The 15,465-nt window shown below is 42.0% G+C and overlaps 1 protein-coding gene across 1 annotated transcript in view; it reads left to right on the top strand.

Moving 5' to 3' along the window:
* Positions 1-15,138, top strand: part of SLC9A4 (solute carrier family 9 member A4) — a 65,521-nt gene extending 50,383 nt beyond the window's left edge. The window contains exons 9-12 of the mRNA XM_026488551.4: positions 1,314-1,410; positions 6,228-6,359; positions 7,558-7,645; positions 13,657-15,138. Of these exons, the coding sequence (XP_026344336.2) occupies positions 1,314-1,410; positions 6,228-6,359; positions 7,558-7,645; positions 13,657-14,012 (673 nt within the window). The 3' untranslated portion in view covers positions 14,013-15,138. The remainder of the gene's footprint in view (positions 1-1,313; positions 1,411-6,227; positions 6,360-7,557; positions 7,646-13,656) is intronic.
* Positions 15,139-15,465: the final 327 nt, after the last annotated feature.

Genomic DNA, 15,465 nt, shown 5'->3' with positions numbered 1-15,465 from the left:
CCTTAAAAATATTTTACAATTGTACTTACAAATGTACAAAAAGTACTCACAAAATGTTCTTGCTATGTACGGCTATGTTGTTACTAATGTTTGGGAAAAAATACTTAAAAAGTGGCCTGTATTGAAACCAGTTAACTACTGATCTCTGTGATCAATTATCCTAAGACTTTTGTAAGCGGGTAGTAGCATCTCGGTGCCTTTATGCACTGAGAAGAGTTCCGGCGAGGAAAGGAAAAATCACCACTCTGTAAGGTTTTATACCAAAATATTAAGGGAGGTGAGAGTATTAAAAGATAGATTTAATTTTCTTTAGTTCTCTCTTTTCTGTTCTTACTTTCTACAGGGAACATATATTATTCATACAATGAAACGTTTGCTAGAAATTCCTGCCACTAGATTGAAATGATTGAAATCAAATGTATTTGTCACATGAGAATTCTGCACATAGCAATGTCATGACTTTGAAATCCTCAGAAGACAATTGTGCATTGACTGATAACCTGGACATGACTTTCGGGGGTGCAGCGGGGGGAGGGGGGTAGGGGGAGGGCTTATGGTGAAGGAAGCCTTGGGGAGCTAGTCATGCGGAGGCAGGGAGCGGTCAACTGCTTCTAGAATCTCACAGAGTGCCCAGTGTCTCAGAGCTGGGCTGGCTTTCAGAATAGAAATAGTCTAAATATCCTTGTAAAATATGATTCTAGTTTCTTACAATTATTCTTTAACCAATGATAAAATCCCTAAAGGAACCATTCCAAGGTAAATGTACTCACAAAATTTCAATACTCCCTTAGATCAGAGCTATTCTGAATGTGGTTTGCGGGTGGTGTTGTCCGTGAGCTGTTTGTCACCTGTCTGCAATGAGATCAGTGCAGACCTAACCACGAGTCAGTCTTGCTGAGTAATCTTATTTCCACTGAATCTAACAGTAAAACATTCGGTTCTAATTTTATAGTACCTTTTTAAAAATTTATTTTCTAGCAGTTGATTTTTATTGTATTTTATCAACATGTTTGCTCATAACAGATATGGAGGAAGAAATAGTTTACTGGTTTGTATCTATCTTAAAACCCTTTTTAAAAAATGAGTTAGAGTAATTCCCACATAAAAGCTATAGGCAAGGAAACCTTATTTTCAAAATGTGAAGTCAAGACACGTGTACTGACATTTCACAGGAACTTACTGAAACAATAGAAAAAATTATGTTAAAACATGGGTTCTGGAACTTAGAACTCCCACACGTATATTGGTACTTTTGTGGCACTCTTGCCAGGATGTAAGAATAATGCTTGGCTTCCCTCCAATGATGTTTCCAGGGCCCAGAGGATACATGGAACCAAAAGGCTTTCCCCAGAAGACGTGGAGTCCATGAGGGACATTCTGACACACAACATGTACCAAGTTCGACAAAGGGTGCGTATAAGCCATCTGTCTGTCCCATCGCCTGGCCTTGGAACCAGTCGTTCAGGAATCCGTTCTTGTTCACATTATCTCCTCTAAAGCAGCCTTCTGGCTAAACCATTTCTTTCTGCTTGATTTGGAGAACAGAAAGTTAATTGTTACCTTTCTGCTAAAAAAAAATTGGCACATGTGGTGTAAAAAGGAATGCAGATCCAATTGCTGGCCCTAGGGGTCAGGCTGCCCTAGCCCTGCAGCCTGGTACTTTCCAGAACCAACAGGTCTCCCTCTCCCTCCAGAGATGAACAACTGGTGGAGCTCACTCACCACACCACAGAAAAAGATGGCACCAGGACGCCAGTGATAGGCTCCATCTGACTGACTGTAATAGAGCTTAGAAAGTTGAGATGGTTATTGAAATGCTGAAAGCCTGCATTAGAGGACTCGTATTGGGCATATTATTTTTTAATTTTGGAAGAGGGTATGGAGTGTATACTACCACTTGGGAACGGGTGCAAAGTGTATAGTAAGAACATTCCTGGGGGCAGTGGGTGAGTCTTTCTGAAATTTTGATGCAGTCAAATGACATTTAAGCTTGTGAAATCTAAATAGGAGTTTTCTTTTTTCAGTTTGAGGATTCAATTGACTATGCCAATTCTTGAGTATGATATGGCTAGAAGTAAATTCATTGTGAGAGCCTTGGGTTTTGTGACTATGTTATAGGTCATAGTCTTAATGGGGCCCAAAACCCATCAGGTTAAAGCCCCTCGCTTTCAAGTAGAAGATGCTGAGGTTGGGAGAGTTGTTTCTCTGACCTGTTGAAGGTCACACACAAAAAATCCAAGTTAAGAACCGAGGTCTTCCAAGTGTCTACGCAGTGCTCTTTCCATGACTCCAGCCTTACACGAGCCAGTTAAAGTGAATGCTCTCTGGCTTCCTGTTTTGGAAAGGTCGGTGATTAAGGGGAATGTGCCAGCAAAAGGCTCTGCACCTGCTGAAGGAATATAGGTCAGCATCAATCATAGCAAGCTTAGAGTAAATTCAAGAGCTTTCAAATCATTCCAAGTGAAACTGTTTCAGTAAGACTATCACATTCTGATAAATAGATAAATTGTTAAGAACTTCCTGGTTTGAAGAATGTCTGCTGGCTTCGTGGGGGCCAGAGCCCAAAGGCAGCCTGAAACTCAGCCTTTTCCCCATGTGGGCGAAGGTCAAATTTAAGGAAAGGTCCAGAAATGGAGATGGAGATCCTGGGACTCCAACCCAGTCTAAATGAGTCTTAGCTACCCATTCTGTCTTTCTTTCCTTTCCTGCAGGTTCCCAGAGAGCCAAATCTCTTCTTTCATAAGGGCTGTCCTCCAGGTTTCATTCAGTCTGTCCTCCAGGTTTCTCTCTTCTAAGCTGGTGACATCTTCCTTCATTACTACCCCCAGATAAGCAGATGGGTCATGGTAGGTCACACAGGAAGGGAGTTTCAAGCCCCTGAGATGGCTGTTGCCTCCACTTTTGTTACTTTGACAGAGTGAGCCTCGCCAGTCCCTCCCTTCCTGTCTCCTTTCTCACACCATCTTTTACATAGGTCATGTACTCCCCTTTTCCCCGTGGTCCTCTTGCCCTCTTGAAAGAAAAACTGCTCTAGAGATGCAATGCAGGACACCTGTCTCCTTGGTTTCTAGTGGGTGATCTACAGTTTTGAGGATTGTCACAAAGGGTGACATCTGTAGTCTCTAGCCTGGGTGATCGTCACTGGACCTCACACGGTGTGGGGCTGATGGCTGGGGCATTTCTCACAGTCTGCATCTCAGAAGAGGCCATCTTGGGAGTCAGGAGTCACTTCAGGACAAGGCTGGAATGAGTGCAGTGTTTGACTCTGGGGGACCCTCATTCATGGTTGATCTGAAACGGAGCGGTCCTGCCTGGTCTGTGGCACCTGGGAGGACTCCGGCCACTCCTGTTTGAAGCCACTCCCCTCAGCACGTCCAGTACCAGATTGTCACTGCTGTGCAAGTTGAAGAACTAGCCTCCGGAGGTTCCCAGTGGGACAACACTCGGGATGGAGATGAGAGGGAGAAACACTCTCTTTAAACATACGAGGGAAGAAACTGACCTCAGCTCAGACTCGAAGGAAAAGTCAGAGATTGACGGACAGCCCCCTGGGGTGGCCTAAATGGTCAGGTCACACTCAGAATTCCCACACACTTTCAAAGAAGGAAAACCATTTATTCAACTTCAGTTCTCTTCAGTAAATATTTAGTGCATATCTAGAGCTTTGTCGAATAGAGCTCAAGTTCTAGGGGGAAATACAGTCGTGCAGCCATCACCAGCTCCTTCATTAAAGGGCTGGACTGAAAGAAACAAAAGGAAGAAAATTGCATATACATTATATGCATAGGACTTACTGTGCTCCCTGCAGATAGGCAAGGATAAGCACATGGGGGATGTGATATGAGGTGAAATAGAACAAAAAATGTCCACATGTTCCTTAAAGTACAGCCCTCAAGTCAAGGTGTAGGAAATTCCTACCAGTACAGACACATATATGTATATGTATATATATGTACAGACACACATATATACATGTGTGTATATAAACATACACACACACTGACTTCACTTTTGCATGAATTTAACATTGGTGAAAAATTGTAAAATTTGTCTTGGTATTCTAATACTTAATTTTAAAATGTTTTTTTGTCAGTGTCACATGTCATTCTTTAATATCCCCACTTATACAACGCACTGAAGTTGAGGTCCATCGTTAGCGATGGTGGCTAAGAGTCCATATTTCAAATACATTTCAAAAATTTAATTTTTTGCCAGATGTTTTTTATCAGATTGGTTAATTTGTCAAGAGTGGCTTGTAAAAATTTCCTATCAGGAGACGGTGAAAGTTGGCTTTGCAAATTCTCCCCTGTTCCCTTGGCCTCCAACCTGTGCCACCTTTATGGACTCCTTTTAGACAATTGTCTGTTTTATGAGGATTAGTTAGCTAACAGATAATGAAAGCCACAAATCTATTTAACTGGCTGTATAGACACTAAAACACAACCAATAAACTAAAAACCAGTGAACCAGTGAGGACACTGCTGTCAACCCCTCCTTGTTACAAACACCCTCTTCTGTTCTGGTAGGAAATTGGACCATCTCCTATATCAACCAAGCAGAAGTTTATTATAAATCTGCATACTAAGTACAAAGAAAGCTTAATTTCTTTTGTATTTTTTATAAAAATGAATGGAAACATAAGTATTAGTATTTTTTTCCTCGCCCTGGAGGTTGTCTTGTGACATCTCTTGAAGTGTGAGCACCCCACTTAAGGGACCCTTGGCCTGGAGGTTGGAGTCTCCTCTCTTAGTAGGTTGTCCCTAGGGTGCTCCCCGCCCCCAACCCCACCCTGTCCTGTACCTCTGGTCTCATTTCTCACAGTACTTTGACTAAAGAACTAAACCGTCCTGTGGTAAACAAATTCCCAGCTCTGCTTCAGTAGGTCCTCCTGTCTCCCATCACATTTTTTTCACAGCTATGTCTTATCTCAAGTGTTCCCTCTTCCTGAAGGGGAACATCTTTCAAGACTCAGCCCAGTGCAGTGTGCCTTTCCCACCTAGGACTGGATCAGTGCCCTTTTCCTACACTCTGTAAGTCCCAGAAGACCCCAATAGCTTTTCACTTCCTGAACAGGCAACATTATATGCTTGTTTGACTCCCCAAGTAGACCATGAGCCTTTTGAAGACCATTCTTCAAATTTTTTTTAAAGATTTTATTTATTTATTCGACAGAGATAGAGACAGCCAGCGAGAGAGGGAACACAAGCAGGGGGAGTGGGAGAGGAAGAAGCAGGCTCAGGAGCCTGATGTGGGGCTCGATCCCATAATGCCGGGATCACGCCCTGAGCCGAAGGCAGACGCTTAACCGCTGTGCCCCCCAGGCACCCCCCATTCTTCAAATTTATCCATTTTTTTTTAATCCTGTGCCCACCATGGCACCTGACAAGTAGAGCTTTTGCTATTTTGCTATTGAATTGGAAATCCTTATTACAATATCCATTACCCAGGAGCAGTAGCACTGTAGTCCTGAATCTGGTATCCAGTGGGACCAGTATATTCACTGCTGCACAGTGGAAAGTAGGGAGAGAAGGCGTTCCAGTTAAGCACTTGATAAACATTTGAGGACCAAGGCTGGTCTGTGGTTCAAGACAGGTTATCACTGGCTTGGTGAGAATAAGGAAGAAATGTTTTGTAAAGATAACTGATTCAGTTTGAAGGACTGCTCTGTAATTAGAGATTATGTCCTTCCTACATTTTGGTTGAAAAAAACCTCTTCCTTTTTGAACTGATAATGGTGATAGTAATTGGTTGATTTTTTTAACGTAGCTCTAATTGGCAAAATGTAAAAATAGCAACCTTAATGAAATTCCCAAAGTAGTTTCGACATTTCCTTCATCCACTGGGTCCAAACACTCAGTAACCACTGTCCAAGCATAAAAAACACGACCTGGGAAAGAGTGTGGGTATGGGGCAGCCGAAGTCCGTGGGCATCTCAGGGCAGGACCACTGCAAGGATACGAAAGAGACAGTGCAGGTGGAGAGCAGGGCTGTGCGAGCCGGAAGGCACAGGCTGCAAACCACAGCGCTGTCCTGGTAGGGGTGGCCTCGGTCACAGGCCTTTCTTCTCTGGGGCCACCGCTTGCTCCCCTGTAATTGAGGCAAATGCTTATGTGGCCTCTTTGGTGTCTTCTTCCTCTAGTAGTCTTAGTTTGTGATATTTCCATGGCCTCCGAAAGCCATGGTTGTATGGAGCATATTACGCATTTGATATTCTATTCTTTCCGCAGACCCTGTCCTACAACAAATACAACCTCAGACCCCAAACAAGCGAGAAGCAGGCTAAAGAGATTCTGATCCGCCGCCAGAATACCTTAAGGGAGAGCATGAGGAAAGGCCACAGCCTGCCGTGGGGAAAGCCGGTAAGGTGGGGTTCCCGGTAAGGGGAACCTCCATGGACTGGGACGCTGGGCTCTAGGAAGCTTCCTTCTCTCCCAGGAAGATCTAGGGAAGGATCTGCTCTTGGCCAGACCCTGGGGCCCCATCTTCATATTACCCACAGTGCATCTGAGCTATTCTATTTAGGTCATATCGAACCATTCTCACTGGAACATCTGGACGAAGGTTACGTCTGGAGTAGATTCTAATTTCTACCCTAGTCTCAGTGGCTAAAATGTAATGATAATGAGGAGGATCATAATAATAGCCACTAACCGCCTGAGCCGAGGGTTAAGTGACCTTGTTCAAACATTTTTGTTTCACAATTTATCATTTCCAAACTAAAATCAAACGAAGTATTCAACCTGTGACCTTGTAGGAATGCTTACCGTAAGCACACATCTGGCTGGCTAATGGGAAGAGCTGCTTGTCAACTCACCAGCGATATCGTGACGTAGCAATCATATTGTCTTTGCAAAGAATACAGGTGCTTTCGAGTGTCTTACTTTATCCTCAGGCTCTTTCTGTGAACAATGTAACAAATGCATTTTCTCCCTTTCTCCAGACATTGAAACTCAGGCACAAAACGGCTAATTGGCTTATCCCACTTAATCGTAATTATTCCAATGAATGGAATATAGATCTCCTGACCATGTACTAAATACTCTTTATTTTTTCGTATAAAAAACTATCTCAATGGGGCACCTGGGTGGCACAGCGGTTAAGCGTCTGCCTTCGGCTCAGGGCGTGATCCCGGCGTTATGGGATCAAGCCCCACATCAGGCTCTTCCGCGATGAGTCTGCTTCTTTCTCTCACTCCCCCTGCTTGTGTTCCCTCTCTCGCTGGCTGTCTCTCTCTCTGTCAAATAAATAAATAAAAATCTTAAAAAAAAAAAACTATCTCAATAATCCATAATTCTGTTTTCCTTACTAAAAAACAAGTGCTTTCCAAAATAAAGTCATTTGAGGGGTTCATAATGGTCTATTTTATCATGAAAGAGAAAGGAAACACATATCGAAGGTTGAAGCATTCTGCTGGCTTTAAACCAGAGTGACGGGAGTACAGGCGAGTCTGTAATTTACACGAGGTGCCCAGCATGGGCCTGTGTCCCCACTGTTTCCCATAGGACTCTCTGAATCGCACACTCACCTCTGCTTTTCCTCTCTGCTTGTTACCCACAGGCCGGTACCAAAAATATCCGCTACCTCTCCTTTCCCATTGGCCACCCTCAGCCGGCAAGAAGAGACCCGAGGGCTGCTGATTTCACAGGTAACCTGCCTGCCTGGCTATTCTTCTTTTCCTGTAAAGGGTCAGATGGCAAATATTTGGGAGCTCGTGGGCCAAGATGCAAAATCAAGAATATTATGTAGGTACTTACATGACAAGAAAAAGAGAAAACATTTTTATTACTCTAATTCAGTACTTGATTTATGGACACTGAAATTTGAATTTCATGTCATTTTTACCTGTCATAAAATAGTCTTCTTTTTTTCAACCCCTTAAAAAGGTAGCAGCTATCCTTAGCTCACAGGCCATACGAAAAGAGGCAACAGGCTGGATATAGCCCAGAGGTGATAATTTGCTGATGTAAAATGGGTACTTTTTTGAAATATTTGAATATTTTAACTCAAATTAAATATTTGAAATATTTAAAAATCAGGATTCTCCAAAGTTGGTTAAATTTCACTAAAATAATTTCATCAAATTTACTGATTAACTGTTTCCTGTTTAATATCTAACTCTTAAGTAGAATTCTTGAATTATTGAAACTGCCTATTGTTCTAATAAAAGCCGTTATTATTTTTTAAACGTGTATATAAAATGATTTTCTATTAGCAAAAGGTGATATATAATATATAATATGCCATATTATCTACTTTAATTTTCCCAAATATTGAAGACTTAAAAACACATTGGAAGTTCAAATAAGCTAAATGTATAGGATTTTAGAATTAAATCTTGAAGAGTGAATATAATTCTTCTTTAAAATGGAAGTTTATTTTCTTCTGATTTGAAAACATGCTTGTTATAAAATTAAAATCAATCAGTAGAAAAAAAACATAAAATAAGAAAGTTTAAAGTACTTGAAACCCCAACACCTAGATATAATCACTATAGAACATTTTGGTAAACATTCTTCTATAATTCTCTCTGCACCATCCTGGTCCCTAACCTATCTGTACCTGATACAAGAAAGAAAGAAAAAAGGGGCACCTGGGTGGCTCAGTTGTTGAGCGTCTGCCTTCGGCTCAGGTCTGATCCCAGGGTCCTGGGACCGAGCCCCACATTGAGCCCTGCATCAGGGCTCCCTGCTCAGTGGGAAGCCTGCTTCTCCCCCTCCCACTCCACCTGCTTGTGTTTCCTCTCTAAAAAAAAAAAAAAGAGAGAGAGAGAGAGAGAAAGAAAGAAAGAAAGAAAGAAAGAAAGAAAGGAAGAAAGAAAGAAAGAAACACATAGCATGATATTATCCACAAAATCATTGTATCATTATTGTTTTGGAATTTTTATAAATTGTCTAGTTTACTCAGCCATCTACTGTGGACAAATTTCCATTCAATTGATATAAACTAAATAATCATTTTTATGAGTAAATAATAGTCAATTATAAAAAATAATCCTAGCTTAGTTAGCTAAAGCCTTATTAATAAATATTAAGGTGTTTTGCCTTTTTATCTAAGATGAGGAATGAATATAATAAGTACCTCGGATCACTTATGATTGATTTTTGCACAAATAATCAATTATTCCCTTAGTATGTTTTCTAGGAAGCAAAATTTGGGGGTCAAAAATTATACATATTTAGGGGCGCCTGGGTGGCACAGCGGTTAAGCGTCTGCCTTCGGCTCAGGGTGTGATTCCAGTGTTATGGGATCGAGCCCCACATCAGGCTCCTCCGCTGGGAGCCTGCTTCTTCCTCTCCCACTCCCCCTGCTTGTGTTCCCTCTCTCATTGGCTGTCTCTATCTCTGTCGAATAAATAAATAAAATCTTTTAAAAAAAAAATTATACATATTTAAATTTACTCCTCACACCAACAGTCTGTGAGAAAAGTAGTTGCCAAACATTTTACCATCATTCAGACTTTCAAGTAACCTATGATGTGATAGGATAAAATTTATATACCATATTAATTTTCATCTGAGTCTGTTTGATTTTTAGTAAGGTTGGACATCTTTTCATATTTTTGGAAGCAACTGTATTCTTCTTGAGAAGTTTCTGTTTCTGCCTTTGGCCATTTTTTTCTATTCCGTTGTTTGTTTTCTTAAAATGAATTGGAAGAACACTGTATAACAAGGATATCATCCATTGTCTCGTGTTCGTTGCCAATGGTTTCTCTTCCAGTTTCACATTTGTCTTTTAGTTTTTAGATATACTCGCCATTCAGAAATTTTTATTCCATTTAATCAAATCTGCTCCATCTTCCACAGAAAAATTAGAAAACGATTTACCCAATGTTTTTAAACTTTACTAGTTTAATGATTCCATTAAAATTTCAAACCCTTTGAGATATATGTTTGTGTAGATTGAGACAGAGACTCGCATCAGATTGTTTTCCAATGGCCCTGCCCCTGTCCCAACCCCATCTTTTCCTCCAAGATGAGATGCCACCTTTGCCGTGCTAAAGTCATTTATCCCAAGGAAAGGGAGGAGGAGGGGTTGCACCCAAGGTCTAGGTCTCTAAACAGCATATATAGTACGAGGCAGTCCATTGTCACTCCCTGGGTGTCACGCTCTGCCTTGCCCTGGGCAGTTCTGGGCTCTCAGTTCTGTTTCGTGGATCTAGCCGTCTGTTCCCAGAGCGCCCTCTTGAAAGCAGTGTCATGTTATGTTATAAAAGAGCTAATCCGCAAACAAAAGCAAACAAAACAAAAGAGCACCATTGTAGGGTGTATAATAAATTAATTTCTAAAAATCTTCCTGGCACAAATAATCTGGTGCGATTTACATTGTTTGGATGAATAGAAAACATGAAATTCACACAGTCCTTTCTTACGACGGACATCAATGTCACACGCTCCTGTGGCAGGAGATCGGCACATAGCATCTCCCTTGAGCACAAATGTGCAAATCTTAAATAAAGCATTATTAACAAAATATAATAGAACATTAAAGAAATACTGCACCTTATGCGGTGGGATTTATTCCAGAAGTGGGGGTTGTTTAACGTTTGGAAATATGTTTACATTATTCAGCAGACGAATAGGTCAAAGGATCCTATTCTTTGAATAGATGCCCTAAAAGGCAACTTGCTCACATTTTCTGTAAAAATAATAAAATCCTAGGACAACATATTTAGGACTTATATGAAGAAAACATAAAAGCCTACTTCTCATGCTGTCATTTTCTCTCTGTAAAGAGGAGAATATTGGTAACTCCCATTACAACCGTGTTGCCCCGAGGTGAAGCCAGGCAATGCATACAAAATTAAGTGGGACTTAATTTATCGGTTATCCTTAATAAGTTTTAAAGCATTATAGTAATCGGGGTTAGACTGAGATCATTCTCAGTGTGTCTCTGGGCACAATTATTTGAACCCACATTCTCTCCAAACTTGAAGGCTCTCTGCACCAGGACAAGTCAAGGCGTGGCCAGAGGCCCTCTAGGGAAGAATATGGGGGGAGAGATGGCATCCAGCAGGCAGTCTCTGGTTAACCAGGCTGTGACTTGGAGAGCATCCTTCTTTCTCACTGTCCCCTTGCTCTCTGGTGTTAGAGCAGCCCCTACTCTAGATGTGTGGGGGCTCCACATACTCTTCCACTCTTTTGCAAGGAGCCAAGGTTCACTTGGTGCTATAAGCAGAGCACTCCTTCCTGGACACGCACCTCCTGTGCTCTGAGATGGCTTACAATCCATGCGGATTGGGGAAGATGAAAGAGTTCTGGAAATGGACACACGACAAGGTGAATGAATGTACTTAATGCCACAGAACTATACAATAAAATGGTGACGATGAAAAAAAAAGGTTAAAATGGTAAATATTATCAGAATTAAAACAAAACCATGAGGAAAGGGAGGAGGAGGCGTTGCACCCAAGGTCTAGGTCTCTAAACAGCATATATAGTATGAGGCAGTCCATTGTCACTCCCTGGGTGTCACGCTCTGCCTTGCCCTGGGCAGAAGCACTTCCTGTTTCTCCTTGACCCTGCCCCTGGGTGCCTAAGTGCAGATGTTAAAGCAGGAGATAGAAGAATAGATGTTCAGATTTTGCTGCAAGGTCTCCATTGATCTCTCCCTGGAACTGCCTGCCTGGGTACGGACCTGCAGGAGGTTGTGCAATTGGGACAGAGCCCAGCCCCCACCCTTCCTCCTTCCTCTTCCTCTTTCCACTGGCTTCTTCCTCCCCTTTTGGACACATCTACGGACTTAAGTTGCATGAAATCTTGCAAGTTGCCTGCTCAAGCCTCTTCCTAGATTTGGAAGCTACTTTTCAAGAAGCAGAGATGGTCAGGAAACATCAGCTATTTATTTTCCGTGTGCTGATGGGGAGCATATGCTCAGAGGAGGGGTCGGAAACTAGGAGGGGAAGAGGAGAGTGGGCCAAAGGACCACTCTTGGGGGAGAAGCATTCAGGCCATTGTTTTCTTGGATAATATTCCAAGCACCAAAGGATCAAGAGGAACTCTTGTTCCAGGCCAGATCATGGAGCACAAATTAGAGGGAGGTAATGGAAAAATGGACAAATATTCTTAACTAATTTTTTTTTTTTTTAATTCAAAGCAGTTGATTCCTGTCCCCCACCTCCCTCAACTTCCAGGCTACCTTCTGAGGATAATTCGATCATATTTAAGAAAAACATTGTTGAACAGGTTATTTAAAATTTTTCTGATGGCTAAACACATTTTGCTTTCTGTATACCTGTGTGGCTATCAGTTTTGGCTGTGGGGTTTTTATTTTGTTTTGTGTTTGGTTTTTTAAGAGGGAATAAAGAGTGGGAGAAAGAACGCTGCTTTCAGATTTAAATATAAAGTTCTTAAAATACTTAAATTGTCAGAAGAATATTTAAAGGGAAAATAAATCTGTAAGGTTAAAACTTGAGGAAATGAGAATAGATGAGATTTGTGAAAAATACTGCCTTGAAGATGTGTGCACAGTGAAGTTGGGATGGCGTCATGGATGGCGTCTTTGGAAGGTCATCTGAGAGGGGAGGTTGCGTAGATACCCAATGGCTTCCCTCTGCTCTTGGCATAGCCTCCTGACCCGCATGTGGCACGTGGCACGTGTCAGGGAGCCAGGCACCATCTGGCAGAGAGCAGATGTGCAGCTGGACAGGCTCTGCTAACCTGCTGTCCCATCTTCACTGTGTGACCCTGCAAGTCACTTAACCTCTTGAAACCTCAGCCTCTTTACCTATGAAATGGGGATGCTATCTTTACTCATCTCCAAGGCTTGTCGTAAGGCTCAAATGGCATACGAGATATAAAATAGTTTGCACGGTGACAGACGCATAGCAAGTTCTCCATACATGGACATTTCCACCATCATGGCTGTCATGTGCCAGCGGAAATCTGTTCACCCTCTCACCTCCTTTGAAGGGAGGACATCTAGTCACAGGGGTTTTGCCACTCTCCGCTGTGGTTCTCTCCCACCTGTGTTTTTCCAAGTTTGGCTATTTCAGGGTCAAAGGGATGAAACTCAGATTTAATGCTTTCTGGTAACCACTGATTAAAAAGCAAACCAACCAGGGCACCTGGGTAGCTCAGTCAGTTAAGTGTTTTCTTTCTGCTCAGGTGATGATCCCAGGACCCTGGGATTGGGCTTCCTGCTCAGCAGGGAGTCTGCTTGTCCCTCTCCCTCTGCCTTGCCCACCCCCACCACTCATGCTCTCTCTCAAATGAATAAATAAAATCTTAAAAAACAAACAACAACAAAAAAATCCAAACCAACCATGTTCCCATGACAGTTACCATGGCACCTTCAGTTCAACATTGGTTTTTGACAAACAAAGCATCTTTGTGCCTTATGGCCTAATGCCTATGGCCAGCTGATCTGATTTGTAAAAAAAAACAAAAAAACAAAAAAACAAAAACAAACAAAAAACCACTCCCTTACTTACCTGAAGGAGTCTAGCCTGATACACAGGTTTTGGTGCATTTCTATTTATACCACAGCACATATGCTTCTATTCTGTGCCCTCTTCAGGGCAGGGAAAGTCAGACAGGTGAGTGTAAGAGCTGGAACCTCAAGAAGGACTGTTTCACTCTGAGTTCTTGCGATCTAGATATGGAGTCTTCTCTCTGATCTTAAGTCACGTTCTTTCCTCCTCTTGTCATATTTTCCCAGGTAATGACAGTAGTGATTCAGAACTCCCATCCATCATGTTCAAAGCACACTCTCGAACAGGGACACTTCAAGAAAGACGGCTGACACATGAGATAATTCCAATGAAGAGCTTACCCAGTGGAGGGAAGCCATGCCACGTCCGGTATCCAAGAAACACAAGCCAAGAAGAGCATGTTGGCCCGGGCAGAAGGGAGGCACTACGGCCCAAACCACTGTTCCACGCGGTAGATGAGGAGTTTGAATCTGGAGAAGAGAGTGAGGAGGAGGCCTCAGCAAGTGGGTCTCGATGGTCAGCAGAGCCCAGACCCAGCAGGCAACACCACAGGTCCCACAGTCCTTTGCTCCAAAGAAAGTAGTTTCATCGTCCACACGATTGTCTCCATGTATTTCAAGAGTCCATTTTCCTCTTATTGTGGAAGAAGGATTTTCAGAGTTACGAAGGGAGCTACTGAGTTTATTTTTCAGAAGCTATTAAACATGCATCTATTAAAGGAAGGGATTTTTTTTGGAGAACAACTTGGAACAAATTTGCAGGCTCTGCTACATTCTTAGTTGATGTACTCTGTAGACAAATTCCCTGTGAGTGATAAATGTTAATCATCATAGGAATTATTACAGAAATTCCTAAGAGTGTGTGATCCATGAAATTTATTGAGATACAAGCATGACTGGTCAGTAATTCACCTTGACTATCTGTATGTGCAGCTTATAATCGAGTTAGAACTGGGAAGGGCCTGGGAAATCGTCTGGCCCAGGTCTCTGCGTTTACAAATAAGGACGCCTTGCCCGAGGTCACATGGTGAGTTGCTGCTTTCACAAGCTGGCTGTCCTCTCTCCCAAGAGAATGCATTTGATTTTCATTTTGACATGTGCTATGTGATAATTATGCTTCTGGGGAAAGGTAGAATTTGCCGTAACATGGCTATATTTAATCAGTAGCAATAATAAATGGATGTGATGTGCACTAGAGGATTAGTCTGTGAACGATGGGTTTGTACTCTATTTAATAACTGGAATATTTATTTTAAAAACAAAATGGCCTAACAGGCTTTAATAGCAGTGACACAAACAACGGGTATTTATTAGATGTACAATTGTAGGCTGTGATACTGTGCCCTAGGGTTTGAAACTACTTCCCAATTTAATTTTCCATCCTCATCACCCCTAGCCTTGACCTGGAACCTCACCAACTTTGCTAAATGACTTTATCTTTCCTCCCTCCTTGCCCTCTCTTCCTCTGCTTTCTCTTCTGGCTGCTTGCAAATGAACACGTATTTTTAAGTGCCATTTATTGTGCCAAAGGGCTGATCTATAATAAATAATTATCTGTACTATCATTGCTATTTTTGACATCTCTAACCATCCCCAACTGATTTAATCCTGTACATCTTTAAAGGATGCTTTCCAGTGCACCAGGCTGCCTAAGACCTGCCTTGATCCCCTTACTCAGAAGCAGTGAAGTGATCCCCTTCCTCCTGGGTGCCCCCACACCGCACTGGGTGTGTTACAGAACTTATCTGGGAATTACACTTATACGTGTGTGTGCACAACTGCTATGGTCTGAAGGGCAGGGAGGATAGTCTGTGCATTTTAAATTTTATCCATTCATCAATTGTGTTTTTTATCTCTTGGCTTTACCTTTTTTCTATTTTTTAACTTTTTATGCATTTTTTTGTCTTAGTTATTACAGTGCCTTGTACACGGTAGATTATCTATAAATGGTGGGGCAACAGTGGCCTTTTGGTTATTTCCGAATCTGAAATATGAGACTGCTTCTAGATTGTGTAAATCTCCTACCAAATAATAGCT

The sequence above is a fragment of the Ursus arctos genome, unplaced genomic scaffold (genome assembly GCF_023065955.2).
Source record: "Ursus arctos isolate Adak ecotype North America unplaced genomic scaffold, UrsArc2.0 scaffold_8, whole genome shotgun sequence".
In the NCBI taxonomy this organism is placed as follows: Eukaryota; Metazoa; Chordata; class Mammalia; order Carnivora; family Ursidae; genus Ursus; species Ursus arctos.
Note: the sequence above shows the minus strand (reverse complement) of the source record. Positions and strands in the feature narration are given on the sequence as shown.